The 27,326-nt window shown below is 44.2% G+C and overlaps 1 protein-coding gene across 1 annotated transcript in view; it reads right to left on the reverse strand.

Moving 5' to 3' along the window:
- The window catches only part of MAPKAPK3 (mitogen-activated protein kinase-activated protein kinase 3), a 47,773-nt gene extending 25,824 nt beyond the window's left edge, over positions 1-21,949 (reverse strand). Inside the window, exons 1-2 of the mRNA XM_017820051.1 lie at positions 21,873-21,949; positions 20,803-21,139 (exon numbers count right to left, since the gene is read on the reverse strand). Of these exons, the coding sequence (XP_017675540.1) occupies positions 20,803-21,027 (225 nt within the window). The 5' untranslated portion in view covers positions 21,028-21,139; positions 21,873-21,949. The remainder of the gene's footprint in view (positions 1-20,802; positions 21,140-21,872) is intronic.
- Between the last annotated feature and the right edge of the window lie 5,377 nt (positions 21,950-27,326).

Here is a 27,326-nt window from a genome sequence, read left to right on the forward strand (position 1 = left end):
TTTTAGTCAAAACTAGAAGTTTCCACATGAAAATATACACTGCAGATTAGCAGTAAGCATTCACAGGTCCTGGACAGAACTGCCATTCAAAACCACCAAGAGACCCTGGATTTACATATCAGATAACCAAGAGCCTAATTGTTTATCAACTCTGGGTGCAGAAATCCGCTTCCAGATCCTTGCTCTGATTGAATTAGATCTTCTACTTCACTACCTGAGTCCTTCCAGCTCTTACAGGGAATTCCTTGCATGCCTACAGTGTGCTACATCTCCCAGTTTCCATCCCTGAAACACAAGTTGGCAAAGCAGGGATAGCCCTGAATTTCTCAGACCCCAGCTGAGGGGAACCACTGTCTGTTTTGGGATGGCTATGGCTATCCTCATTTCTCATGAGGAGTTTTAAAACAAAACACTCCTGGGTGTTTCTAAATCTGTGGAATACAAATTTTTGTATTTGATAAAGTTTTCACGCAGTCAAAATACCATTTCTTGCTCAGTTTTAAGGAAGATATTTCTAAGAACAACTATCACAAAACAGAAGGAAAGGTGAGCCTTAGCAAGAAAACCTCCTCAGGGATACATGGATTCATTACAGGCAGCACAAGGGGGTTCAGATGAGAACAGAAGACAAGTTTCCTGACAGCTGCACACCAGGACTCTCACAGGGTGTCAGGGGATGCCAGGCCAGAGCTGCTCTCACCTTCTAGCATATGCACTGCCACTGCTGGAAAAACACTACTGCTCATTGCCCAAGGGACTGGTACAGAAATACCTGTTCCACTCAGGTATCCCTGTGAGCCTCAGGCGAAAAAACCACAAGAACTTGGGACTTAACTCTGCAACATGCTTACCAAGGCAAGTTCCAATACAGGGTGATTCAGCCCCTGCATCAGAAAGAAAAATTATCTTGCCTTTTGAGAGAGAGGGAGTCAAACTAATCTAAGAATGTGAATCAAGTGAAGTGAGCAGCAGAGCCTGCTGTCCTCCTTTAGACATTGCTGGAAAAGGAAATTGTGACATTTAGCCACAACCTATAACCCACCTCTTTCTCTGCCCAAAAAAAGGTCTGACAGCAATTTTTAAGGCTGCACAGTGTCCATGTCTTTGGAACTTTGTAAATAAATGCTCCCCACCTTTGAGCTCTGTTCTGCTCGACAACCTGCAGGCCTTGGCCTTGAATCCTTGGCTGTTTTGCAATACTTGCAATAGCTTTGTTCTCCCAGATACAGTCACAAAGTTCTCTTATGTACCTTGAAAAAGGTACAAAGCCCATCAAATATCTGGCAAAAGCCAAAGAGAGAAAGATATTTAAATCCCAGTGCTCTATGACACTTTAAAGGTGAAATTTAAAGGTTGCATTCTGCAAAGACACTCTCAAATTTAAAGACTACAGATTTATAAATACTCTACAGTGTTATACATTCTTGCAGTACTTCTCAGTCCAGATTTCATCTAGGCCACATCTGATAACATCATCTCCTGTGACTGTGCAAACCTTCCAGAACACATTTGTTGTCACCTGTCCCAAAATTCAGGACATCCAGTCAAGAGTCACATTCCTCAGCCTATCTTTGCTGATCTCCCTGCTGTTAGCCTGTAAATACTGTTGCCACAGATTTTCTTATCATCAATAATCTACTGTGTTCACTGCATGTTCATTATTTACTGTACCTTTAGCTCAGATACCCTGTCTCTGAGTTTTTATTATCTGGGCAAAGTTAACACAGCAGCTCACTGCGTAGTCCTACCAATATAACACATAAAAGAAAGCAGATATCACATGCACAATCCCATGTCTTCCCTCCCTCTGTCCCAGTCCTGTGGAGCCTCCCATCTCTCCCACCAAACCCCAAAAGCGGATTCTTTTCCTTGCTCAGAGCACACAGGCTGGCCGGTTCAAACGCTCCAAGCAATGTTTGAACTTTTCAGATACATGAACACTCTCTGACACAGCTGTCAGTGCCATGCCACTGAAGGGACAACACAGCCTGCATGGCTTATTTTCCCACCAGGACCACTTCCAGTTGTCCAGTGTGTATTCCACACACACACACACAGAAGCACCTGGAAGAGAAACTGCCTGGCACTTCAAAACCCTGAAGTTTGCCCAGTCTGGGCAAACGAGGTAAATTTGTAAAACAAGATGAAGAAAAAGAAATGAAAACTGAATCCTCTGCATGTTCTTGACTGAAAAATAAATCAATCAGCAGTAAAGCAGACAAGACCCAGGTTTTAGGGTCAGTGGAAAGGCTTCAGAGAAGCAGAGGAATAAGAGTGAGACTTTTTTGCAAGTGACTGACAGAAGTAACAACAACCCTCCCAAGACAGGATTTCTGGGAAGTGTTCCTTGAAGGCTGTTGTGTGATACAGACTTCACATGTGGCACGGACTCCAAGCTTTCTGCAGCTCATGGCCCTGGAACTGCTGTAAGGTTACACCATGGACTTTTCTGACACAATAAATTACTTACAAACAGGCAACCCATGAACTGCTATGGCTTGGTCAAAAAATTGCTCTTGCCATCTAGATCAGACTCAGGAATCTCAGATCTTTTTCTGGGTCACACACACCTCTTTTGGGACAAGAACTGTCTCTGGATGTTGCTTTCTCGAGTTTTACTGCAATGGGGTGTTTTTGGCATAAATTATTTGGCATCTTCAACACAGAAACTGCAATAAATCCTAATAATATAAATTGTTCACACAGCATAACTCAGCAATTTCACCAGTTCTGTTGTTCCTCTAAATTGTTTTCTCTGAACCATTTAATACCCTCTCAATAAATACATACTAAATAAAATGTTGCAGAAAAAAAAAAGAACCATTAATGTAATTGATATCAACAGGCCTTTGTGATAATTACCAAAACCAAAATACAGATTTTATAATATGATTAAAATTGCCCTTCTAACATTAGTGAATTCCAGGATTAAGGTGCTTCAGTAACCTGAATATTGCTATTATTATACATTATTCCTCCCTCTTCAACCTCATCCTTACCCCAGGGTACAACCTGAACCAAGCTGGGATGCAGTGACAGGAACTGCTGTCTGCAGCCTCTCCCTCCTCCATTTCACACACATGCTGGGAAGTGCAACATGAGAAAGCAGCATCTGGTGGTTTAACCACAGCTGATGCTACTCCCAAAAATCTGGATTCTGCTCTTGTCCCTTCCTGAGGTCTGTTGCAAGGTTCAGGAAGTCAACTGAGCCACACAGGTAGCCTCTAATTGCCTATTCCTCATTTCCCAGGAGCCTGGACTGCAGCCTCATTTGCAAAAGTCCTGGGCACTCCCAGCTGGAACACAGCTTGACTTGAGTTAAAGTGCAATCTGCAACCCAATACACTGCAGGGGGAATGAAAAAACAAGCCACCCTCATCCAAAATACACCAAATGGAGCTCACAAAATTCAGTGGATACTTTTAGAAGTTTACCCTATTCTTCTGCTCCCCATCCATGAAACAGGGACAATACAAACTTTTCTTAAAGCAATGTTGTGAATATAAGAGTGATCCAGCCATTGGAGTGAAAACTCAAAGCACAACTAGGAGCAAAAAAAAATAACCTGTTTTTGGAGAAGGTCTAAGCTAACTTGAAATAAAGAAATCTCATCCATATGCTGAACAATGACAGTGAAACCAGCTACTGAAATCAATCATTTAACACTCCAATAATTTTGTCTGTGCACCAAAAAAGCCTCAAGTGTGATAGAAAACACAGAGTGCAAGATAGTCAAAAGTATAAATATAGCATGGATCCTGCCTTTACTCATCTGAATGCTCAGTTTACCAACCCAAAACTGCTATTTTGTGAAGGAGTTTCGAATATGTGGGAGAGACTGTCTAGGTTTTGTGGCATGGGATTGTATATTTTTTTTTAGGAACAGCAAAACAACTCTGAAAATAACAAATCCCCTTAAGCATCTTGATCCCACCATCCCTCAGGACTTACCTGCAGAGCTAAAGCTCACCCATCTCCTGAACATCCCTCTGCCAGTGAGCCAACAGTGGCCAATGACAACAGCAGAATATAACAACTGGGGGGGGTCTAACACATCTCACACCAAAGAGTTGTACAGCTCTCTGAGGACTGGAGAGAAACCAGGAAACTGGGAGATTTTGGGATGCAGTCGTGCCTGGAGGGGTGAGCTAGGCAGCTTTCCATTTCCCTTCTGCAAAAATAACCCCAACAACCCTCCTGCTGGTCCCATCTGCACCTCTGATGCCCTGCCTCAATCCCACCATCCTCTCCTCCCAAGCCTCAGCACCTGCAGAGCTTTCTTCCCCCACCTTGAAAGCAGTACCAGAGCCCTCCATCTGTCAGCTCTTCCTTGGTTCCTGTGCTCTGTTTCTCTACCTCCAAACCCCAGATTTCAGCTACTTTTCTTCCCCTTCCCGTTCTCTCCCCCTGGACTCCCTGTCTCTGCCTCTCTGTTGGGGCTCCTCATCCAAACTCTGCCCCCCATCCATCATCCCACTGCTCCAATTGCTGTGTCCTGGCTGCCCCTTCAGCAGATCTTCTTCCCTAATGCCTCCAGGCCCCATTCCCACTTTTGGGGACAGTGGGCCAGGCTCTCTGCTTCTCCTGATACCTGTGTTGAGAGTTGGGGTAGATTCCAGGAGCACAGGGATTCAATCCCTGGGAAATACCACTGCACAAATGCACCTTTGGGAAAGGCAGATTAGAACCAAACCCATCTCTACTGACCACTGCAGATTTAGAACCTGGGATCCCGATTTTAAGGGTGACAGGGCAAGATAATACTGGAATAAAATTCACCCCCCAATAAACTTCAAATCCAAGTAACAGGCAAATCACTTTGTTTATATTTTATGGAGGCAAAGCAACTTTTTCCTCTACTTGTTACTGGAAAAGGTTCAGAAATTTCTGCCCAGACAACTCATGCAATTTTTTTCTGTTCAGCACAGGAAAAAACATCCGTCAAGTGTGTCAGAATATTAAGATGAGCAAGGCCATGTAGATCAAGGCAATCCCACCTGGAAGCCAAGAGCTTTGTCCAGCCCAATTCTGCCTCTTTCCAGAGGCACAGTGGAGTTCCCTGGAAAGAGCACTCACAGCACTGACCTCACAACAGCATCATTTTTCCTGATGTCTGTTTTTTTCTCTTTACACGACATTTATCACATTAGTCACAGAACTGGTATCTTCACAAGATAAACCTCTCTCTTAACTCACAAATATTTTCCTGAGCAAGGATAATGACTTTGGTGGTTATTTCTGTTTCTTTCCACACTGAACTCTGATCCTGCCCCAGAAGCTCATCACATCAGAAAAGTCATCAGTATTTTATCTGAGATGCCTTTTCCTGATGCTATCTCCAAAACATCCTGATGCTATCTCCCATACATTCAGCTTTCATCATTGCTCACCCCTGCAAACACCCATTATCCAGAAGGATATCCTCCTGGAACAATTCAGGTAGTGGATGTTCCCAGTCTTCCTTGAGAGGCAGTATCTGTCACTCAGAGCTGGAATGTGCAGGCTGCAGATGGCAGCTCCATCCACACTGGATGGAGTGGTTCCAGCACTGCTGTAGCCAACCTGACGAACCCTGATGCACCAAAAATAACTGAGGGGCTCCACAGAAATTCCTTTAATGCTCTGTGCTGTCATTAATTAACCCCCAGAAGGGGGTTGTACTCAAGTATCAGTCTGCACCATGCTCAGTATTTCACTTGTGCCTACTCCTCACATCTTCTGGAGAGCTACCTGTCCTCTGTTTGGATTTTGTAACATTGTACTGATGACTTCACTGTTATTAAACTGTCCCTCATACTTCTGCTTGAAAATCATTTACAAAAACAGAGGAATCAATGACTTAATACAACCCTCAGCATCTTCTGCTGCAACTTCATTTGCTTTGCTTAAATTCAGCCTAATTTTTCTGGTGTAGTAAAGAACCAAAGACTTGAATATAAGACTTGCTAGCTTTATTAATGTCTGCTCAACCCAATAATCAAAACTAAGCATTATCTTCATTTCACCATTATACTACACAAAATTGTGCCACTACACTGCTATTTTTTAAAAAAATGTAATTTTCTACCATCTGATTTTGTTTTATTTTAATTAAAATCATAAAATCAATAATTCTTATACTCATTTATCCGATTGCTCTCCACTTTCAGCAAGGCTCATTACTTCCATGTCTTTCAACCCCAGCATACTTATGTGTTGTTTCCTCAGTTCTACTGGGCTCCAGTAGATCATTGCATGCCTTATTTCTTTGTTGTACAAAGTCTGTGGATAAGTAATTTGCTGCCTCCTGTTCTCCCATCTCGAACTAACAACAAAATGGATGAAGTTAGAAGATATTTATTTCACACTTCCTGAGTTTTGGGGCAATTAACAACACATTATCTCTTAACACCAGAAAAGTATTTTAAATAAACACAGTCAAACTAAAGAAGTCCAAGAGTATTTAGATGGCTCTGCACTAGGCTTTGAGAATACTCTCACTCTGAGAGTATTCACTTTGAGTATTCACTTTGAGTATTCACTTTGAGAATGTCTCTCACTCCAGCAGAGAGAAACAATCCAACAGCAGCAGCAAGAAAGGGGAAGGGGCTGATGTCCCATGTGCAGGAGCAGCTCCTGGAGCAGCCAGGAAGGCAGTGCCAACAGCTGGGTCACGTTTTCAGTCAGCCACCACAGACACAGAGCCCTCCTGCCTGCACTGAGGGGATGCTGTAAGCTCAGCTGACAGATGCAGCCACTGACCCCTGCACTCAACGTCGGGCTACAGCCCTCAGAGAATCCCAGAACGGCCTGAGCTGGAGGGGACCCAGAAGGATCATGGAGTGCAACTCCTGGCCCTGCACAGACACCCCAACAGTCCCACCCTGTCCCTCAGAGCGTTGTCCAAACGCTCCCTGAGCTCTGGCAGCCTCGGGGCCGTGCCCACTGCCCTGGGGAGCCTGGGCAGTGCCCAACCAGCCTCTGGGGAAGAACCTTTCCCTGAGATCCAACCTAAACCTCCCAGCTCAGCTTCAGGCCATTCCCTCAGGTCCCATCACTGGTCACAGAAGAGTGAAGAGATCGGTACTTGCCCCTCCACAGCCCCTTGTGAGGATATTGAAGACTCCAGTGAGGTCTGACCTCAATCTCCTCTTCTCCAGGTGAACAACCCAAGTGCCCTCTGCTGCTCCAACACAGCTTCCCCTCATGAGGAACACTCATGAGAGACTGAGTTGGGCACGTCCTTATCATCTGAGGGCTCATCACCCCATATCATCCTTACCAGCTCACCTGCTCTCACCCTTGTACTCAGGTCACCTCACCAGAGAAGCTGCTTGGGAGGTGGTAATGGAGACACCATCCTGGAAGACTGACCTGACCATGGAGTAAGGAAAACTCAGACTAGTGGAGAGCATTGGAACACTTCCCGCTGCTCTCCAAGCCTTTGAAATTGCGTGGAAAATAACAACTGCACGTAAAAAGTACTTTGGCCAAAGAGCAGAAGGACTGGCTGAACACACCTCACAGCTCCTCCAAGTCTGCCACAGGAGCACTTGAACAAAACAACAAGGCAAACTTTGGTATATTCTGCTGAGTTTAAAAGCCTCATATATCCAAATTTTTCTCCTCACACGTTCAGCAGATTTTAAGATGTAATTATAATCCCGTGTGCATAGACAGGAAATGTCAGTGTTGAAGTAGGAACACACACCTCATGGGACAGTGTTAACTGAGAGAAACTTGGGTGACTGCAGGGCCAGAGGCACAGGGGCAGCACAGTCAGCAAAGAGCAGCAGCACTGAGCCATCTGTGCTGGGACCACTCAGTCCTATATCCTTGATTTATAGAACGTGTGTAAGCCTGTGCACTTCCTGAAAATGGCAATGCTTACTGACTTCTACTGCCACAGTCAGTAAGAAAACAAATACAAGTCCAAAACTCAACTCCTAATTCAAGCCAAACTCCAACAGACTTTTCAGGAAAAAGGCAGAAAGGAACCGAACATTTTTGTTTGAGTTACTCATCCTACAAGTTTGGGTTTGTTGTACATTTGCCGCTGCTAACAAGCCTCTAGTGGGCTACAGTTCCCAGTAATTAATGTTTATTTGTTCCTTTTTTTCTCAATAATACAAATTTTGGCTCTCATGTTCTCACACAAAGATATATACAAACATGAAAAAAGGGCAAACCAATGTATTTTATTTTGAGCTAACAAGCTCCAAGATTTCAGAAAACAAGAAACATGCACATAATATACCAGAGCTTACATTTCTACATAACTAGTAAAAATAAAACAAAATTAGGGGAAAAATCTACTAATTGGGGAGTATAAGAACTGTATAAAAATAAAGCATAGTAGAGAGATAATACACTTCTACCTGGCCTCAGAAAAAGTTCAAATGCAAATTCTTGTTTTACTTTTAAAGCAGTTTAATTTTTTTCTTCTCCAATGTATGACTTATTAAATGAAAAATTAGATACTGAAAACTCCAAATTTAGTCATCTGGCAAAAATTAACAGCAAATTTAATCACACTTCAGAAGTGCAGTTTCTATTTATTAAATACTAAGTGAATCTGAGAGAAGAAAAAGGGAAAAAATGCAGAGTGATGTCTCACAGATTACTTTCCCATCATATAATTTTTAATAATAAAATGGAAGTTTTGGGGTGGAAGCAAAAATTGACATTTACTGACATTTAGCAGTTAAAATGTAATCCTTCCAGAGAATGAATAGCAGAAAAAGGTGGGGGCGGAAGAGAAGGGAATCAACTTCTGCTCTGATTACACAGAAGAAAAAAAGTTAAAATTCGTGGAATAAACTGAATGAAAGCACAGAATCACGAGTATTTGCAGATGAAGTTCTCCCAAGCATGGAGGAGGATGTCAGAGTTCCCAGGAATACCGATCCTGGGCTCCCTGGAAATACTCCCTGCAGAGCAAGCAGTCAACTATGAACCACTAACGGGAACTGGTCAGAAGAGATCATTGCTCCTCATGTCTCAGGGGCACTAATTAGTGACCAATACACTCTGACACTCAGAATGTGCACAGGATTCTACTGATTTGTTTAGGAAAATGCTTTATAAATTTAAGTAACCCATTTTTTAAAAGCAAACAGGAAAAAAAAGAGAAAACCCTCCCGAGTTTTGAAGCAGCGACACCAAAGCTCTGTGTGGATGCAAACATGAGCCAAGGTTTCTGAATGACCATGAAGCAGAATGGGCACAGGAATCTAAAGATTGCCACTGTCCACAGGTAGGAGGTATTTTGATGAATAACTTGCAGATTTAGAGTACATGTGTTACGAAAGGGTAAATTATTGTGATTAAAGTTAATTCACATTTTAAATAAAGTTTAAGTATTATTTGGAGGCTTGAACAGACCACTTAAGACAACTCCATGCAGCCTGATTTCTCAGGAGGGTCAATGCATTACAAAAAGTCGTTCTTCCTTTGAATAGTTTCAAGTTTAACAGTTTAAATTGAGGAACCTCTATTCTGGTGAGCTCTTTTATAAGGAAACCTGATGGACTTAGGAGCTTTGAAAGATACTGTTCTTCAGAGAAGGTGAAGAACCTTTGGGCAGTAAGAAATGACATAAACCAGAACCTTAATTTATATTAATAATATATGAACAGCACTAATGTCAGCCAAAGAGCATTTAATGCTCCTGTGCACAAGAAGGAGGAATGATATGCAGTTGTCTCCTGGTAATCCCCTACACAGCAGGAAACCAAAGGAAGATGGGACACATTAACATTATTTGTTTTTAATATAAACCAGAGCAAAGTTATTCATTTTAATATAAACCATCAGCCTCAGTGCTGTAGGTGGTATGTTGTGCACACCAGAAGTTGGTGACTAGCAGGAGTATTAACAGCACCTTCCCCTACCAAGTCATTCTTATTTTAACTTGCAGGTCAGTAGATCAAGTTTAAAAGGCAGAAATTACCATTTTGGTCTGAGGAGTCACAGCATCCTCAAGAAAAAGAGACAAGGAACATGTGGAACATGCACGACCTGTGTCAGAAAACAGTTGTCCAGCACATAACACAAAGTCCCAGCACACTGCAGGGCTCACCTGTTAGAGTTTAGAGGGTTTACATAAACAAAACCAGAGAGCACCAATCTCCTCATGCTCGGATAGATGGCAAAGGTGACATGTGAGAAAATCCACACTGAGCTTTCCCATTCCACTGTCAGAGGACTGGGACACACTGATTCCTCCCCTGCCTGCCCAGGCTCCCAGCTCAAACCATTCTCCTGCAGAACTGCCCTCCTGTGATGCTCCCTGCCCTGTAGGATGCAGGCAAACTCCTGCCTTAGTTTTAAAACTCAGCGGTCCCACGCAAATGCCAAAAATGAAGCCTGCCACAAATACCAAGAACTGTTTAATAATAAATTACTATTGCTGTGTTGGATGTTTTATTGAACCAACACTTGTGAGAACTTTTTCCATATTTCCCCTGGGAAACTCGGCTTTTGTGCACAAACACACAACCCTGCAGTCATTCACCCTCCCTCACACCTCCACAACAGTGATTCAGACAGCAGGGAGGCGGGAAAGACTCAGAATTAATTGCTCTAGTATAAAGTATTTTATCAATAATGTTTTCTCCTCTTCCCTACTGCAGCAAGAGGTCAGCTTTGGTAGATCTTGAGAGTCAAGTTCCATTTTTCAACAGTAACAGGCAAACAGGCCCAGCCCAGGCCAAGGCAGCCACACCTGCCACAGCAGAGCCATCCTGGCAAAGCAGCGTTTTGGAATGCAAGTGGAAGTGAAAGTCACTCTCACACTCCTTCCAGCTTCAGGAGGCCTTTAATCACAGCACCACAGCATCTCAGTTATTACAGCGCTGAGAGACTGGAGGAAAATCCCACTTGATGCCAATTTAGCAGAACTGAGAGCATTTTTAAATTAACTGACCTCTCCCCATGCACCACCCTCACCTTGGCAGGCTGTGTCCCTGCACTCTGGGGCAATCTTGAGATGCTGCTTTGTAGGTTTCCAAACATAAAGAAAGTCAAGTGAAAACCCACACAACTAAACATGATAAACCTGGAAAAGCACCTAAATCCAGTAGACAAGACAGTTATGGACGTATTTTGACCTTTTTCAAGTATGAGTTGTGTACCATGAACTCCAATGCAGAGCCAGATACTTATTAAGAGAGTGACTGGAATAAAGAGCAAGAATACAACCAGCTACCAAAAGTGGTTTGTGATTCTATTCCAAGTTACAGATACAAAGCTTAGGTTTTAGAATTCATTGACAGACATCCAAAAATTGAATTAAAACCATATCTGCATTGGGGTGCATGATTTAATCATGTATTAGAGTCAGTTGAAAGCATTAACGATGCCTCTAACATTTCAGCTTCTTGTTTTAACTGTCTTTAGCAGTTGATTTTCACCATAATTCATATTAAAGGCGAAAATAAGCAGCAGAGTGTGCCTGGAAAGAAGTTTCAATTACATCACACTGTTTGCATTTCCATGGGCCAAGTCCCACAAAACGCCTTCCTGCCCTGCCCTTCATAAGAGGGAAAAGAAAAAGGGATCTAAATATGAACAGCGGTTACGAAAAATCTGTTTCACTTTATGTTTACACCCCAGTTTAGACAAGAAGAACTTGCCCAGGAAGACACACCCTTAGGTGGAACTATTGTGCAAGGGATGGACATTACCCAGGGCTACAGCCACCTGCAGAGCTCCACCTGCCCCTCCTTAGACAGCAGGATCTTTTACCCCTGCCACGGCAGAGCCCTCAACACAAGAGAAGCAATAAGATGCCTTCTGAAGCTCAAAAGGTTTCATTATTTATCCTGACAGTTGTAACTACAGAATCTAGAAGATCACAGCCAAATTTGTACAGTGTATAGAAAATACGGGGGGTTCTTCACACCTGAAACACTCCAAGAAGCGCTGTTTCATCTCAGGATCTTCACAGCATCAGCACCTCCCAGCTCCGGGGCAATGAATTTCACAGGTTAACTGTGAAAAAGGTTTTAAATAATGCAAATTTCCAAGGTCAATAGGAGGAACACTTAGTTCCCACCCTAAGGGGGCGGGTGCCTCTGAAAACCCAGCCGGGCAGGTTTCGTTGGAGCCGGTTTCACGTTACTGGGCAAGGTGAAAGCACCGATCATTTTTCGGGTCATCATTCACAGGCAGGCACTGGACATGGGGCAGAAAGAACAGTGCTCTGCTCCCCTTTATCTCAAACTTAACTGCTGCGGGGTCTGCATGTGTGCAAGGGCTATTCTGCCCACAGAAAAGCTCTTTAAAAACCAGAGGACAGAGCAGTGCCCTTAGAACAGAGAGGGGACCTGAAAGAACAGGAAGCTTCTAAGCATCAAGGAACCATCAAGCCCCGTCACCCTCCCAAGTGTCAAATTTTGACTGTAAATTGATTGGAAAGGGAAGAGTAGAACAAAATGAAAGGCTTTTACTCTTCAGGAAGACAATGGGGACGTTGTGCTGTAGTGTGGCTGCAGCAAGGGCCGGTACCGTGGCACGGCAGCTGAGCCAGAAATGCAGCCCCGTCCCCTCCCTACCTTGGAGCTCTGACATCCTTGGTGCCGACAACTCGTTGCTGTGGCAACCAGACTGCTTTTGACAAAGCCACATTGACTAAAAGCAACACGTGGGAAAATGGAACAAGGCCCTGAGGGAAATTAATCCCCTACACGAAAAATAAATACATTTTTGCTTAAAAATTAAGCAAGAAAAGGATAGGATTTCTCACTGTTAGAACAACAGGCCAGGAGCACGCTGGGAGCTACGGCAGACAGTGCCAAATGCCAGGCCTTGTACACTGCAAATGGATTTTAAGGACACTTCACCCCTGAAATACATGGTAGATCCACCGCTAAGGAGTCCCCTGAAGAACACAGGTGTGCAAGGCAGCTGCTCCCTATCCAGTTTTTAAGTGCTCTCCTCTGAATGCAAAATGAAGCCCAACCCCACCCCACAGTACAACAGAAGCCAACTGCTGGTACAAATCACCACTCGGGAGCTTTCCCAAGGCCCGGGGCTGAGTCACACCTGGGCAGAACACCCCAGCCAAAACTCCACCACACCAGCTCCTCCGTGGCTGAGGAGCACCAGGCACTCCACACCCTGCCCTTCCCAAGCAGTTCACATATTTCACAAATGCTGTCCAAAAAAAACATAAACAATTTTTTTTCCTGATTTCTCCCCGTACAATGGGCTCAGTAAATCTGTCCTCGGCCCTCGCTGACTCAAATCCCAGAAGCTGCCTTAGGGCCTGTTATTTGGAATGCCAATGTACTTAAGACAGTATTCCAGAAAAAAAAAAAATCCTGGGAAAAAGCCCATGGAGAAGAGCCAAGAGTTTAAACTGGCAAGACTTAAGATCTGTGAACAGCACAACTTTAATAAGATGGGCTCCTTAGCCAGACCATCTGAAATTACTCATAAAGATGGCACACCCAGGGGGGTTTGTTTGGAGGCCTTGAAAGTAAATTCAGCAAGCAGAGTTTTCTGGAGGAAAAATTAATTTTACACAAATTTAATATTTGTTTTTTCTCTTAAAACAGGCCATGAAAGCTCCAGTGCAAAATGCCAGGTATCACAAAGATTCAGGAACTAGGAGGCCAGGCATGATTTACATGCTCAGCAAGACTTGTCTCCCCCTTCACTCCCGAGGTATTAAAATGCTGGAGCGTTACAGCTTAATCTCATTTACGGAGCTTTGAATCATCTTAAGTACTTAGGAAGTCTGTGTAAAATACCCCAATCTGTGCAGTTTATACACCCTAATCCACACAGACCACACCAGCTTTCACTGGGGAGGACGGAAAGACCTTCTCACGGTTTTCCAATTAATTAAGCGGCTCCTCCACTCTCCAGCACCGGCCAGGCCACATCTCTGCCACTTCCCTTTCCATGGATGTCACCGTGTCTTCTGACACCACAAGAGCCACACAGAGTTCCACCAGCTCCTCTGGACACCTCTGCAGGCAGCTGTGCTGCTGCCATCAGAACATCACACACCAGCCTAAAGTCTGGTGTTCTAAAGACACGTTTTGCCATGGAAAAACTCCAAAACAAGGAAATATGTGCACATCTCAGGAGAAACGGGAACTTTTAGAGGGTTGGGCAAACAGCAGCTGCAAAAGCATTGAGGGATGCAGAATGTGGCATGATATGTAAATATGTCAATGATTGTAACTCTTTTCACTGCATACAGTGAAGAGATTAAAACAGAACAGTCCTTATATGCAAGAGATTAATCTATTAACTCTCTTAAATTCACATTGGCTCTTGCTCCCAATGACGGTGACATCTTCCTTCCTTATGCTTCCCATGAATTTATCCCAGCAAGAACATAATCTCTGTTTTCTGTTGAAATCTAACTGGCACAAGCTACCACGAGAAGACATTTATTCTGAGATCTTACACAGGTGCTACCACATACAGGGAAAAATACAGTGAGGAAGACAAGATGTGTGTGAGCCGTGACATTTAGGCATGTGCCTGATTCTCCCCAAATTATAAAAGATGGTGTCAGGTTTTTCCACTCTGGGCATCTCTCTACATAATATGACCATAAGTAAAGGAGGCTGAAGAACACTTGCCTTGTAAATTAACTCGAAAATTCTCGCAATTGCTCCTCTGCACTAAAGCTGATTTGCACAATCCAGTTACCTGTAACGAGACTCCCAGCCAGCACAAATCAGCGAGGTTCTACTGGAGTTAAATGGAATAGCAGGATTTAGACTGGAAAGGGAGGAGGGAGCAATAAGACTCGTTATCTGTAACAGTTGCTCAGATCTTTGAACCTGGGAAGGGGGGGGACACACACGCCTTGATCTTCCTGAGCTTTGCTGCTGCACAAGTCAGGGTGGAACTTGTGCCAGCTTGCTGATAGACTGGGGGAGAGCACAGAAGGTGCAAAGCAGCATCAAAATAGTTTTGCTTTTTCAAGATGACTTAGTGGCTTACAGCATTTGCCTTTCTGTTTGCACTTCTTAGGCTTAATGAACTACCACTGAAACAAGTCAAAATTTGTTACATGTGCATTCATTATTTCAGACCAAGCCCGTCTTTTTATTTTTTAAATTATTTGCTGTATTTCAGATAAAGGGAAGACCAGTCAAGAATGTCAGATCTTCCAAGTAAACTGATAAAGTCCATTTTTTTTTTAAATTAACTAGTCCAACTGACACTTTGAAAGGTGCCAGTCTGGCCCAAATAAATACAAAGTGCTTGAAGACTCTGGTCCTGAATGACTCACTGGTTTAAAAACAATTCTTGTAGCAGTAGAAACGACCCACTTTTTAATCGACTGGAAGTTATTTTAGGTATTTTATGCATATTTACGTAATAGTTACCAAGATTGGCACTGAAAGGATAACATTCAAGGACCAGTCTCATGCTATTCCATATTTTAGGCACTCCTCCACACCCAGGGCTGCCATTTAACTAGAACTCTTCTGAACTCATCTTCATTCTACTCTGTCTGTATCCAGCTTTGATCTCCAGCACACAGCTCCCTGACTTTATTACTCACACTTAGCAGTGTTACTGACACTGAATTTACTGTAGCATGAGATAAACCAGGATAAACAGGCTGCAGGAAACATGGCAGGTAAGAGGGAACTACAAAATATTTCACTAGAAAGTGCTAATTTCCTCCAGAATCATGCAATCATTCCAGTAAAGGAAGAGCTCCTTCACCCTGCACAAAACCTGGCATTAGACTGGGTTCCCCAAATTCTCAACGCAGTTCAAAGCTTAGCAGAACATTATTCTTTCTTATTCCAAAAATGTTGAAATGTTTCATCTCTAATCTGGCATAATTTTCTTCTTCTCTAAGACTGCAATGTATAGCATCTAAGAAGACTGTTAACATTTCCTGTTCTACAATCATCAGCCTAAAATAACCTTCACTTCCACTGTATGCATTGCCTTCTCCACTGCTGCATCATTTTCCTTCAGCATCATCTTATTTCAGGCAGCAAACAGGGTATTTTACAAGCACCAGTTTTTTAGATAACTTGCAAAACAGATACGTTGGACTGTACATCTGCTGTCTGTGAGCAATCATGACCTGGCTTCAGGGTATACTAACTGAAACCAGACTATCCCACTGTTAGCTTTTGTCATGTGGAATTATTTAATGTAATCAGAAACATTACAACTGAGTGAAAGGCAGAAACATAGCTCAAGACTGAACGAAATTGAGGCAGAATGCCTGTCTTTGCCCACAGCGACTCCACTGTGGAAGGCAAAGCAACATTCCCTATATAGTCCTTTGTAAGTCCCAAGAACCATTCCAGGAAGGACTTGTTTGGTAAAATGTCTTTCTCCATTACCTGCCTTCCCTGGTTCTGAGAAGAACGTTATGCCAATAGTGTTACAGGTAACAGTAGAGCCTCCTACTCTACAATTATCATTTCTATCATTCACCAAACACTCTTTAAACCTAAAAGGCAAGGAGCGTGGTCAGTTTTGTTTGCTTTTTGCTGTATTTAACATTTGGGCTTTGCCTATTTGCCTTCAAATCAGCAGGTTACACACACTTTTCTGTTGGCACTTTGCAGCACACCACATTTTCCATGAGGCAGGTGATGGCTTAACTCCTTGTTTATTCTAGAGGATAAGGCCTGTGTGCACATGTGGCACGTGGGGACATGGGGCAGTGGTGGACTTGGCAGTGCTGGGGTAACAGTGCTGGATTTAATGATCTTTAAGGCTTTTTCCAACCTAAACTATTCCATGAGGAGTCTCAGGTGACTGGAAGGCACCTGCAGCACACAGTGCTTAAGGGAGAAGCACTTTCCCATTGCTATCCCATCACCCAGGAGTTATTCACACCACAAGCACCCATGCACTCATAACCAATGTACTTTGCTTTCCTGAAGTTCCAAAGGTCTTTGTTTCCCTGCTATGCCTGACTTGTCCTTCTTTTTCTCCTGGAAGGAAGCACCATCTGTTTACTGAAGATGAACGGTATGGCAATGGTAACACTGTTTTACATCCTGAAACATCCACCAAATTCCTGAAGCTGCAGATGCAGAGAAGTCCCAATACCCCATGAAAGGCTCTCTAGCTCTCTATTCCTCATCCCAGTTCTGAGCCCTTTCTACCACATTTCACAAAAAAACAAGTAGATCATCAAATGCACTGAAATACTATTTTAACACCACTTAGCAGGAATTTGTGCCAAAAAAGAAAAAGAAGTGAGGGAGAAGGAAAGAAAGAACAAGGAACTGTAGGTTGGTGGGGCTTTTTTAATGGAAGGCAAGTCCCAGGAGTTCACATTTATCCTCACAGGTAGTCAGCTATTTTGGTCTCCTCCTCTCCCTAAAAACAGTGAGGAGTGCAAAAACCAGCAGAGAACACTCAGGGCTGATGTCACTGTTAAAGAAGTGGAGGTTAAATTTTAGCCCCAAAAGGTAGAGTGAACAGAAGGGGGCAGGCTGGCAAAGAGGAGATAAAAATAGAGGAGTGACTAGACTTCACTTGACTGCTATTTCTGGATGAGCTGTGGAAAGAGATCTGAGAAGGTTTTCTATTTGTAAGGGAGACAGAGACCAAAACACAGTTGCTTTCTAGAAGGCCACAGTCCCGCACAGCAGTTTTGTTTATGCTTCTACTTTTCTAAATCCCTGTGTTCTCACTATTTGGAAACAGTGCTGTTCAGCCAAAATGTCATTATGTGTCTAAGTGAGTAACCAGATGAGATTTTTTGGAGCAGGGCAGCAATGTGTGTGGCATTTCAATTTGACAGAGACAAAGCTGACAGCACATTGTAAAACTGGGTAGCAAATCACAATGCCAAGCAGGGTAAACCAGCCACACAGTACTTTAGGAAAATTACCGAAGCCCTGCAGTATCTCTGAGAGGATGTCTTGTGTTTTTCCACTCTAAAATGATTAGGGAAATTCTAACTAGCTGCAATTATGGACATGGACTAACAACGACAACAGGGACCTCCCAGTTACAGGATGTGGTGCTTGACTGACACAGGGCTCTGGGGATGAATATTTTTGCCTGCCTGAGCCCTTTCCTCTTGAGTACCTCTGTTAAAATTCCTTCCATTGAGTAATTTCTGTCCAGATCCTGGCTGTGCTGGCTCTGTTCCCATTTAAAAGAAAACCTGCAGGCAGGAAGCAGTGCCATCTGCCCAGTCAGGAGCTGCCTTAATGGGCAAGTTTGGTGTGAAGGGGAACAGCCTATTACACTTCAGCAGCAGGAGCAATGTTCATCCCTTCCCAGGAGCAGGGTACTGTGAGCACACTCACACCTGAAGTGTCTGTCCTCAAATATACACAGATCTCAATGGATAATGCACAAGCAACCTCCGGAAAAAAAACCAAACATCCAGCATCCCTTATTTTTCTGTTCAACTTGCAATTCCATCTCTCCATTTCTCTTTACCTGTCGTACCAGGTGGGTTTGTTCAGTGACAGCTTCACCAGCCTCCACTTTCTATTCCTGTACATGAATGATAACCCCACCATCACACCCGAGAAGAATGAGCAGTGGCAAGGGCCTGCTGTCCCTGCACAGAGAATTCTGCTCTGAAGCTGTTTCTGAATATTTTTTTTCTCCGAGTTTCTTGTCCCTTTTCCATAACTGCTTTGACTGGATGAGACTGCCCTGAGTCTCAGCAGGAGCAAGTCTGGGACTTGTGTGACTGAGTCCAGGTTTCACAAGAAACAGTGGAAAAACTTCCTCTGAATATTTTCATCCTCCAGGGCTAGGAAAAGATGTTCTTTGTCAATTAACCAAGCACAGTTTTTATGCCTCCTTGTTGGGTAATCTTCTCATTAGACCATCTTTGGACAGAACAGCAGATCCTCTCTGGGCTGCAGTTTTACTTAATTGCATGTTTACCTTTTTATTCAGCACTTAAACCCATAATGATGAGAAATACACACATGCAAGCAGCAAACCATTATCTGCCATTTAAAATCCCTACAGAGCTCATAAGCATCTTAATATTTCTGTCACAGTTCTATCCCTTCCAGAAGAAAAGTGCACACATTCCACAGCTGGGCTGGAGAGAGGATGACAAACACTATCCAGGGTCATTTCAGTGATGCATTAGTCACTAGTGCCATGTAATGACTGGGGAAGGGGAGGTGGTACTTTGGTCCTTAATATATTTTAGAAGTTCTGAAAAGAAATCAGCCAACTCAATCAGTGCTAAAAAGGAACAGTTATTAGAGACTCCACCACAGGTTCCTCTCCCCATCAAGCAGAAGACATTCTATCAGGGCACAGCAATTTTAACTCTCCCTCTCCTCAAGTCTGAGGGCTGAAGTAAAAGAATATTTTACAGATGCTAGTATCCATAGGAATATATTTCCTATTTGATTCAAGAGCTACAAAGTTTGCTCTGGAACATACTTGTTGCCATGGGATTGTGCCCTGGAATGGCAACTTCTGTTTTAAAATGCTTCCAGCCCTTATGACTGCAAACCCTTTGAAGTATGAATGATCTCTAATCAGCAATAAAGCTGCTGAACTCTTCAGAAACAGCAGATCAACTTCAGGATTAACTATTATCCTTCATCACAGTATGCTAAGTATAGAAATTAATGTTGATAGCACTGCAGAAGGATCTGATTAATGGATCACCTCAGAGCTGCACAAACCTCCAGTATTCCATGTTTGTCAAAACCTCCAGTTTCCCCATGATATACTTCAGTGAGTCAGCTATGTGAAGCCAATACAAAGGAGTGTGATAAAGTACATGAGAGTGTTGGAAACACGGGAATTAATCCACATGTTATTGTATTATAAGCTTTTCTAGTTCCTCTGTTACAAATCTTTTCGATACCCAAAGCTACCAGATATTTCCAGCCTGTTCTATCGACGTGCAAAGGCTTTGTTGGAGACAGGACTTCTCTTGGAAAAGACCCTTTCCAGACCCTGGCAGACCTTCCAATTCACCACTGGTAGATCTGTCCTGCTCCCAGCACACGTGGAGTGTGAGTTTTAAGCAAAGGAAGGATACCTGAAAGCCTCCTAGACATCCCAACCAACCAGATTAACACCAGCAAGGCATCTGAAACACCCTTAAGTAATTCCCATGGCAATTACTTCAGCTGGTTTTAGTCTTCTCATATTGAACCATCCAGGTTCTCATTTACTTTGCTTTTTCCCTAATGATGTGGTTTAAAAGCATCAGGGAAATCTTCAAGTTTAAAAGCTGCAGAACAAAAGGCAAGCAAGCTTTATGTTCTCTAATGAATGGTTATTGCTCCATTTATTTAAGTGGTACTTATCACCATAAATATCTGCTAAACTCATTTGCCATACTGGTGTAATCAGTGCTTTCCCAGGAAATATCCTTCCGTAAATGGATTGCAAAAATAAAATAGGAGAATAAATAAACAGCTAGAAATGCCCCTTAAGAAAAGTCTTCAAAGGGAGGAAAGACTGAAGATCAATGAACATTTAAATATTTCTCAGTTAAGGCCTATTCATTGCACAAGATCCAAAATAGTTTCCTTCATGAGTATTGCATAACATGTTCATTCAAAATCTAGCAAGTTTTCTCCCAGAACATACCAAGACACTGTTCTCTCCCCCGCTTTTTTGTCTTTTAAGTAGGAACATGAGAATGTCACAGCTGATAAGATTATTCTGGAAACTCACACAGAATATTCTGGAAAAGACTCAAGTTTGGACTACAGTGTTGCAATAGCAAGTCTCCACATATTCAGATTCTACACCCACCACTCTTTGTGAAGCAACAGAACAAGCGGCTTTTACAAGACTTTGGGAGTGAACTCTGGCCTCCACACCATAAATAAGGAAAAAAAGACAAAATGCACATACCTTCAAAGCACATTTCTGGCCTGTCTGCTTGTTGAAACACTCCAGTACTTTGCCATTGATTCCTAACCCCAGCACGCGTTTGGAGAGTTTGTAGTCATCCGTAACCGCATGTTTTTTAATCTCTAGTTTGACATGGGCCGGTCCCCCGGGCAAGGACTTCACGCTGCTCTTGCTCTCCACGTGACTCTCTGGCTGGGATTCCTGTTCACCTTCACTTTGTTCCATATCAGGGAAGAGTCTGGGATGACAGAGATACCCCACAGGGACTCTGTCGGGTATCCTCAGCAGAGTCCCTCCTCTCAAGCGATCAAACAGTCCATTTGCTCGCCATTTAGTCCTGAGTAAAAATGTAAACAAGTGTTAGTAACTGAGGTCAACTAACGTTCTCCCACCTCACCACTTTTCTCTTTTCTTTTTTTAACAAGATGACCAGGTGCTAGACCAAGAGTGAAGGCTCACCTCAGGAAAGCACACTTTGGCATCAGTCTGCACTTATAAATCACCGCTTTTACTGCAACCAAAACTGAGCAACTGCTAAGCCTTGGGCTAAAATGTTAGCTAAGCTCTGTACAACAGAACGGAGCTTAAGCTTATAAATCTGCATCAACAACCTGTTGTCTCAGTGTTTTATGTAGAAATCCCCACAATGGTCCCCTGCTTTACCCTGACACTCCCAAATTACGCAAGAGAACCACGAACACCTGAATCAAACCCCAGAGCGGCACTGCCTGGGCAGGCACCGAACCCTGGGACAGCGCTTCGACTGCCTGGGCCCACAGAGCGAGGGGCAGGCGGCCCACGGCTGAGGGGCCACCAAACCACCCAAAAGCTGGGGTTGCAATGGTGCTGCTCCCAGAGCCGTGCGGGCCCCGCTGCGTCCCCGAGGGGGAGCCCCCGGGCGGGTCCCGGGGCCGGGAGCCCCCTTAACACTGAGCCACGAGCAGCGGGGCCGCTCCCGCAGCCCCCTCACCGAGGGGGGAGAGCCCTGAGGCGAAGCGAGGAGAGCGGGGCGGGGGGTGACGGCGGCGGGGACCCGAGCGGGGGGAGCTCCGCCACCGGGGACGATTTACCTGCTGTGGCGGCGCGGCCCCAGCCGAGGCTTCCCGGAGCGGCGCGGGGAGGGCGGGCTCTGCCTGGGCCCGCCCCGCCGCCCCGGCCAGGTGCGCGCCGCCTTCCCGCCCGAGCCGCGGGCGGCGGCACCGGCCCGGACCGAGCCCCCGGGGCCGCCCCGAGCCCCCCGGTTCGCCCCGGCCGGGCCGGGCCCGCGGGGCCTGAGCGGGGAGCGGCAGCTGCCTCATGCGCGGCTGCAGGTTCCCCGCGGGGGTGCGGAGCAGCTCCCGCCGTGATTTTAAGGTGATTTTAATCACGGTATTAATGTTTTGGGGTAAACGGCCCTGCCGGAGGGGGAGGAGGGCGGGATGGAGCCGCGGCGGCTCCGGGCTGGTGCCGCAGCGCGCCCGCGCGGTGGCACCGCCGGCCCTGCCCCGATGGATCCTTTGGGAAGGGGAAGGATCGCCGCGTTCGCTCCAAACCCTGCTTGAAACGGGCTGTTGCTGTGAACAAAGCACTGAGACGCGATCCCGGGCAATCATCCTTCAGCCAAAAGGGTTCTGTCACTAAATGCTCCCACTAAATTCCACACGGTCAGTATTTCTTGGCACTTTCGGGGGCACAGTCAGGACATTTAAAAGTGGTGGTTCCCACAGCAACTGTCGCTCATCGCCGGTGCACGGCGTGTGGTTACAGGGATGTGAAACGCTGAGGTTTTTTTCCCCTACATGTGAAGATGAGTCACGCATTGAAATGGAGCTGTGTTCGTATCACTGGAAGGAACTTAAAAGTTCACATGCTTTACAAGTTAAAAATACATTTGTCATTTTACGTAACATAATGGCATCTGGAGTTCTAGCGGTAAGGAAAATAATTAAAAGGGCTAATGAGCCCTTTCTCCAAGGAATAAAAAGTAGTTCAACTTAGCAGGATGCGGATCTGCAGTACATCACCATGTGATGTGATGCTACCGCTATTCCGCCTCAGGTTTCCCTTCCAGGCTTTCTGCAGTTCAGCTGCTGGAGGGCCTGGTCCCCTGATTCAGTTCACCTATTCTGGGCTAATCAAATCCCTGAGGAAAACAGCTATTTCCAACCTTTTCTTTTCAGGTTTGGCTTCCAGCCTTCTTAGGCTTCGCATCACCTCCCACTGTGGCAGTCTCAGAGATGGATACATAACTGAGCTCCCGGGTTGCAAACCTTCAATAACACTGTTCTGCAGTCAGCAGCTTGCTCTGCTTTTCCTTCCCATGGCTCCTGCCTGCATTTTCTGTTCTATTAGTCCTGGATGGTAATTTCCTTCTCTTTGCAACAGGTAACTACATTTCTCTCCCCGGTGCACAGTTGCAGGGGGTCAGGCCCTTCAGAAAACTTCTAAATCTCTCCGCTCTCTCCTGCATTTTATAATTTGAGAAATAAATTCACTCACACCAATCTCCCAGCCCCAGTTTTGATCTTTCCATGTAACTCTGACCCTGAAGCCTATGGCTCCCCAAAGCAAGCGGGAATTACAAAGGCTGGCACATTGAAGCTGGCAGAAGGCGATTTATGGCCCTATTCTGGGAAATATTAAACTGCAAAAATTCCAAGCAGATGCCTACTTGAAGGGTTGCTATTTTTTACAGAGTGTGTCAGAAGTAAGGAATTTCATTAAGAAATTGTGACTTTCGAACTACTACAAGAATAAGCTTTGTGTGGAAAGAAAGGAGGAAAGATGAGGGAATTTAGTTGGTTCTACATGTCTGTCACCAACAGTTCCCTGCTGAGGAAAATTAAACTGGGNGGGGCAGTGGTGGACTTGGCAGTGCTGGGGTAACAGTGCTGGATTTAATGATCTTTAAGGCTTTTTCCAACCTAAACTATTCCATGAGGAGTCTCAGGTGACTGGAAGGCACCTGCAGCACACAGTGCTTAAGGGAGAAGCACTTTCCCATTGCTATCCCATCACCCAGGAGTTATTCACACCACAAGCACCCATGCACTCATAACCAATGTACTTTGCTTTCCTGAAGTTCCAAAGGTCTTTGTTTCCCTGCTATGCCTGACTTGTCCTTCTTTTTCTCCTGGAAGGAAGCACCATCTGTTTACTGAAGATGAACGGTATGGCAATGGTAACACTGTTTTACATCCTGAAACATCCACCAAATTCCTGAAGCTGCAGATGCAGAGAAGTCCCAATACCCCATGAAAGGCTCTCTAGCTCTCTATTCCTCATCCCAGTTCTGAGCCCTTTCTACCACATTTCACAAAAAAACAAGTAGATCATCAAATGCACTGAAATACTATTTTAACACCACTTAGCAGGAATTTGTGCCAAAAAAGAAAAAGAAGTGAGGGAGAAGGAAAGAAAGAACAAGGAACTGTAGGTTGGTGGGGCTTTTTTAATGGAAGGCAAGTCCCAGGAGTTCACATTTATCCTCACAGGTAGTCAGCTATTTTGGTCTCCTCCTCTCCCTAAAAACAGTGAGGAGTGCAAAAACCAGCAGAGAACACTCAGGGCTGATGTCACTGTTAAAGAAGTGGAGGTTAAATTTTAGCCCCAAAAGGTAGAGTGAACAGAAGGGGGCAGGCTGGCAAAGAGGAGATAAAAATAGAGGAGTGACTAGACTTCACTTGACTGCTATTTCTGGATGAGCTGTGGAAAGAGATCTGAGAAGGTTTTCTATTTGTAAGGGAGACAGAGACCAAAACACAGTTGCTTTCTAGAAGGCCACAGTCCCGCACAGCAGTTTTGTTTATGCTTCTACTTTTCTAAATCCCTGTGTTCTCACTATTTGGAAACAGTGCTGTTCAGCCAAAATGTCATTATGTGTCTAAGTGAGTAACCAGATGAGATTTTTTGGAGCAGGGCAGCAATGTGTGTGGCATTTCAATTTGACAGAGACAAAGCTGACAGCACATTGTAAAACTGGGTAGCAAATCACAATGCCAAGCAGGGTAAACCAGCCACACAGTACTTTAGGAAAATTACCGAAGCCCTGCAGTATCTCTGAGAGGATGTCTTGTGTTTTTCCACTCTAAAATGATTAGGGAAATTCTAACTAGCTGCAATTATGGACATGGACTAACAACGACAACAGGGACCTCCCAGTTACAGGATGTGGTGCTTGACTGACACAGGGCTCTGGGGATGAATATTTTTGCCTGCCTGAGCCCTTTCCTCTTGAGTACCTCTGTTAAAATTCCTTCCATTGAGTAATTTCTGTCCAGATCCTGGCTGTGCTGGCTCTGTTCCCATTTAAAAGAAAACCTGCAGGCAGGAAGCAGTGCCATCTGCCCAGTCAGGAGCTGCCTTAATGGGCAAGTTTGGTGTGAAGGGGAACAGCCTATTACACTTCAGCAGCAGGAGCAATGTTCATCCCTTCCCAGGAGCAGGGTACTGTGAGCACACTCACACCTGAAGTGTCTGTCCTCAAATATACACAGATCTCAATGGATAATGCACAAGCAACCTCCGGAAAAAAAACCAAACATCCAGCATCCCTTATTTTTCTGTTCAACTTGCAATTCCATCTCTCCATTTCTCTTTACCTGTCGTACCAGGTGGGTTTGTTCAGTGACAGCTTCACCAGCCTCCACTTTCTATTCCTGTACATGAATGATAACCCCACCATCACACCCGAGAAGAATGAGCAGTGGCAAGGGCCTGCTGTCCCTGCACAGAGAATTCTGCTCTGAAGCTGTTTCTGAATATTTTTTTTCTCCGAGTTTCTTGTCCCTTTTCCATAACTGCTTTGACTGGATGAGACTGCCCTGAGTCTCAGCAGGAGCAAGTCTGGGACTTGTGTGACTGAGTCCAGGTTTCACAAGAAACAGTGGAAAAACTTCCTCTGAATATTTTCATCCTCCAGGGCTAGGAAAAGATGTTCTTTGTCAATTAACCAAGCACAGTTTTTATGCCTCCTTGTTGGGTAATCTTCTCATTAGACCATCTTTGGACAGAACAGCAGATCCTCTCTGGGCTGCAGTTTTACTTAATTGCATGTTTACCTTTTTATTCAGCACTTAAACCCATAATGATGAGAAATACACACATGCAAGCAGCAAACCATTATCTGCCATTTAAAATCCCTACAGAGCTCATAAGCATCTTAATATTTCTGTCACAGTTCTATCCCTTCCAGAAGAAAAGTGCACACATTCCACAGCTGGGCTGGAGAGAGGATGACAAACACTATCCAGGGTCATTTCAGTGATGCATTAGTCACTAGTGCCATGTAATGACTGGGGAAGGGGAGGTGGTACTTTGGTCCTTAATATATTTTAGAAGTTCTGAAAAGAAATCAGCCAACTCAATCAGTGCTAAAAAGGAACAGTTATTAGAGACTCCACCACAGGTTCCTCTCCCCATCAAGCAGAAGACATTCTATCAGGGCACAGCAATTTTAACTCTCCCTCTCCTCAAGTCTGAGGGCTGAAGTAAAAGAATATTTTACAGATGCTAGTATCCATAGGAATATATTTCCTATTTGATTCAAGAGCTACAAAGTTTGCTCTGGAACATACTTGTTGCCATGGGATTGTGCCCTGGAATGGCAACTTCTGTTTTAAAATGCTTCCAGCCCTTATGACTGCAAACCCTTTGAAGTATGAATGATCTCTAATCAGCAATAAAGCTGCTGAACTCTTCAGAAACAGCAGATCAACTTCAGGATTAACTATTATCCTTCATCACAGTATGCTAAGTATAGAAATTAATGTTGATAGCACTGCAGAAGGATCTGATTAATGGATCACCTCAGAGCTGCACAAACCTCCAGTATTCCATGTTTGTCAAAACCTCCAGTTTCCCCATGATATACTTCAGTGAGTCAGCTATGTGAAGCCAATACAAAGGAGTGTGATAAAGTACATGAGAGTGTTGGAAACACGGGAATTAATCCACATGTTATTGTATTATAAGCTTTTCTAGTTCCTCTGTTACAAATCTTTTCGATACCCAAAGCTACCAGATATTTCCAGCCTGTTCTATCGACGTGCAAAGGCTTTGTTGGAGACAGGACTTCTCTTGGAAAAGACCCTTTCCAGACCCTGGCAGACCTTCCAATTCACCACTGGTAGATCTGTCCTGCTCCCAGCACACGTGGAGTGTGAGTTTTAAGCAAAGGAAGGATACCTGAAAGCCTCCTAGACATCCCAACCAACCAGATTAACACCAGCAAGGCATCTGAAACACCCTTAAGTAATTCCCATGGCAATTACTTCAGCTGGTTTTAGTCTTCTCATATTGAACCATCCAGGTTCTCATTTACTTTGCTTTTTCCCTAATGATGTGGTTTAAAAGCATCAGGGAAATCTTCAAGTTTAAAAGCTGCAGAACAAAAGGCAAGCAAGCTTTATGTTCTCTAATGAATGGTTATTGCTCCATTTATTTAAGTGGTACTTATCACCATAAATATCTGCTAAACTCATTTGCCATACTGGTGTAATCAGTGCTTTCCCAGGAAATATCCTTCCGTAAATGGATTGCAAAAA

This window comes from Lepidothrix coronata, unplaced genomic scaffold, assembly GCF_001604755.1.
Source record: "Lepidothrix coronata isolate B3197 unplaced genomic scaffold, Lepidothrix_coronata-1.0 Scaffold78, whole genome shotgun sequence".
Taxonomy (NCBI): Eukaryota; Metazoa; Chordata; class Aves; order Passeriformes; family Pipridae; genus Lepidothrix; species Lepidothrix coronata.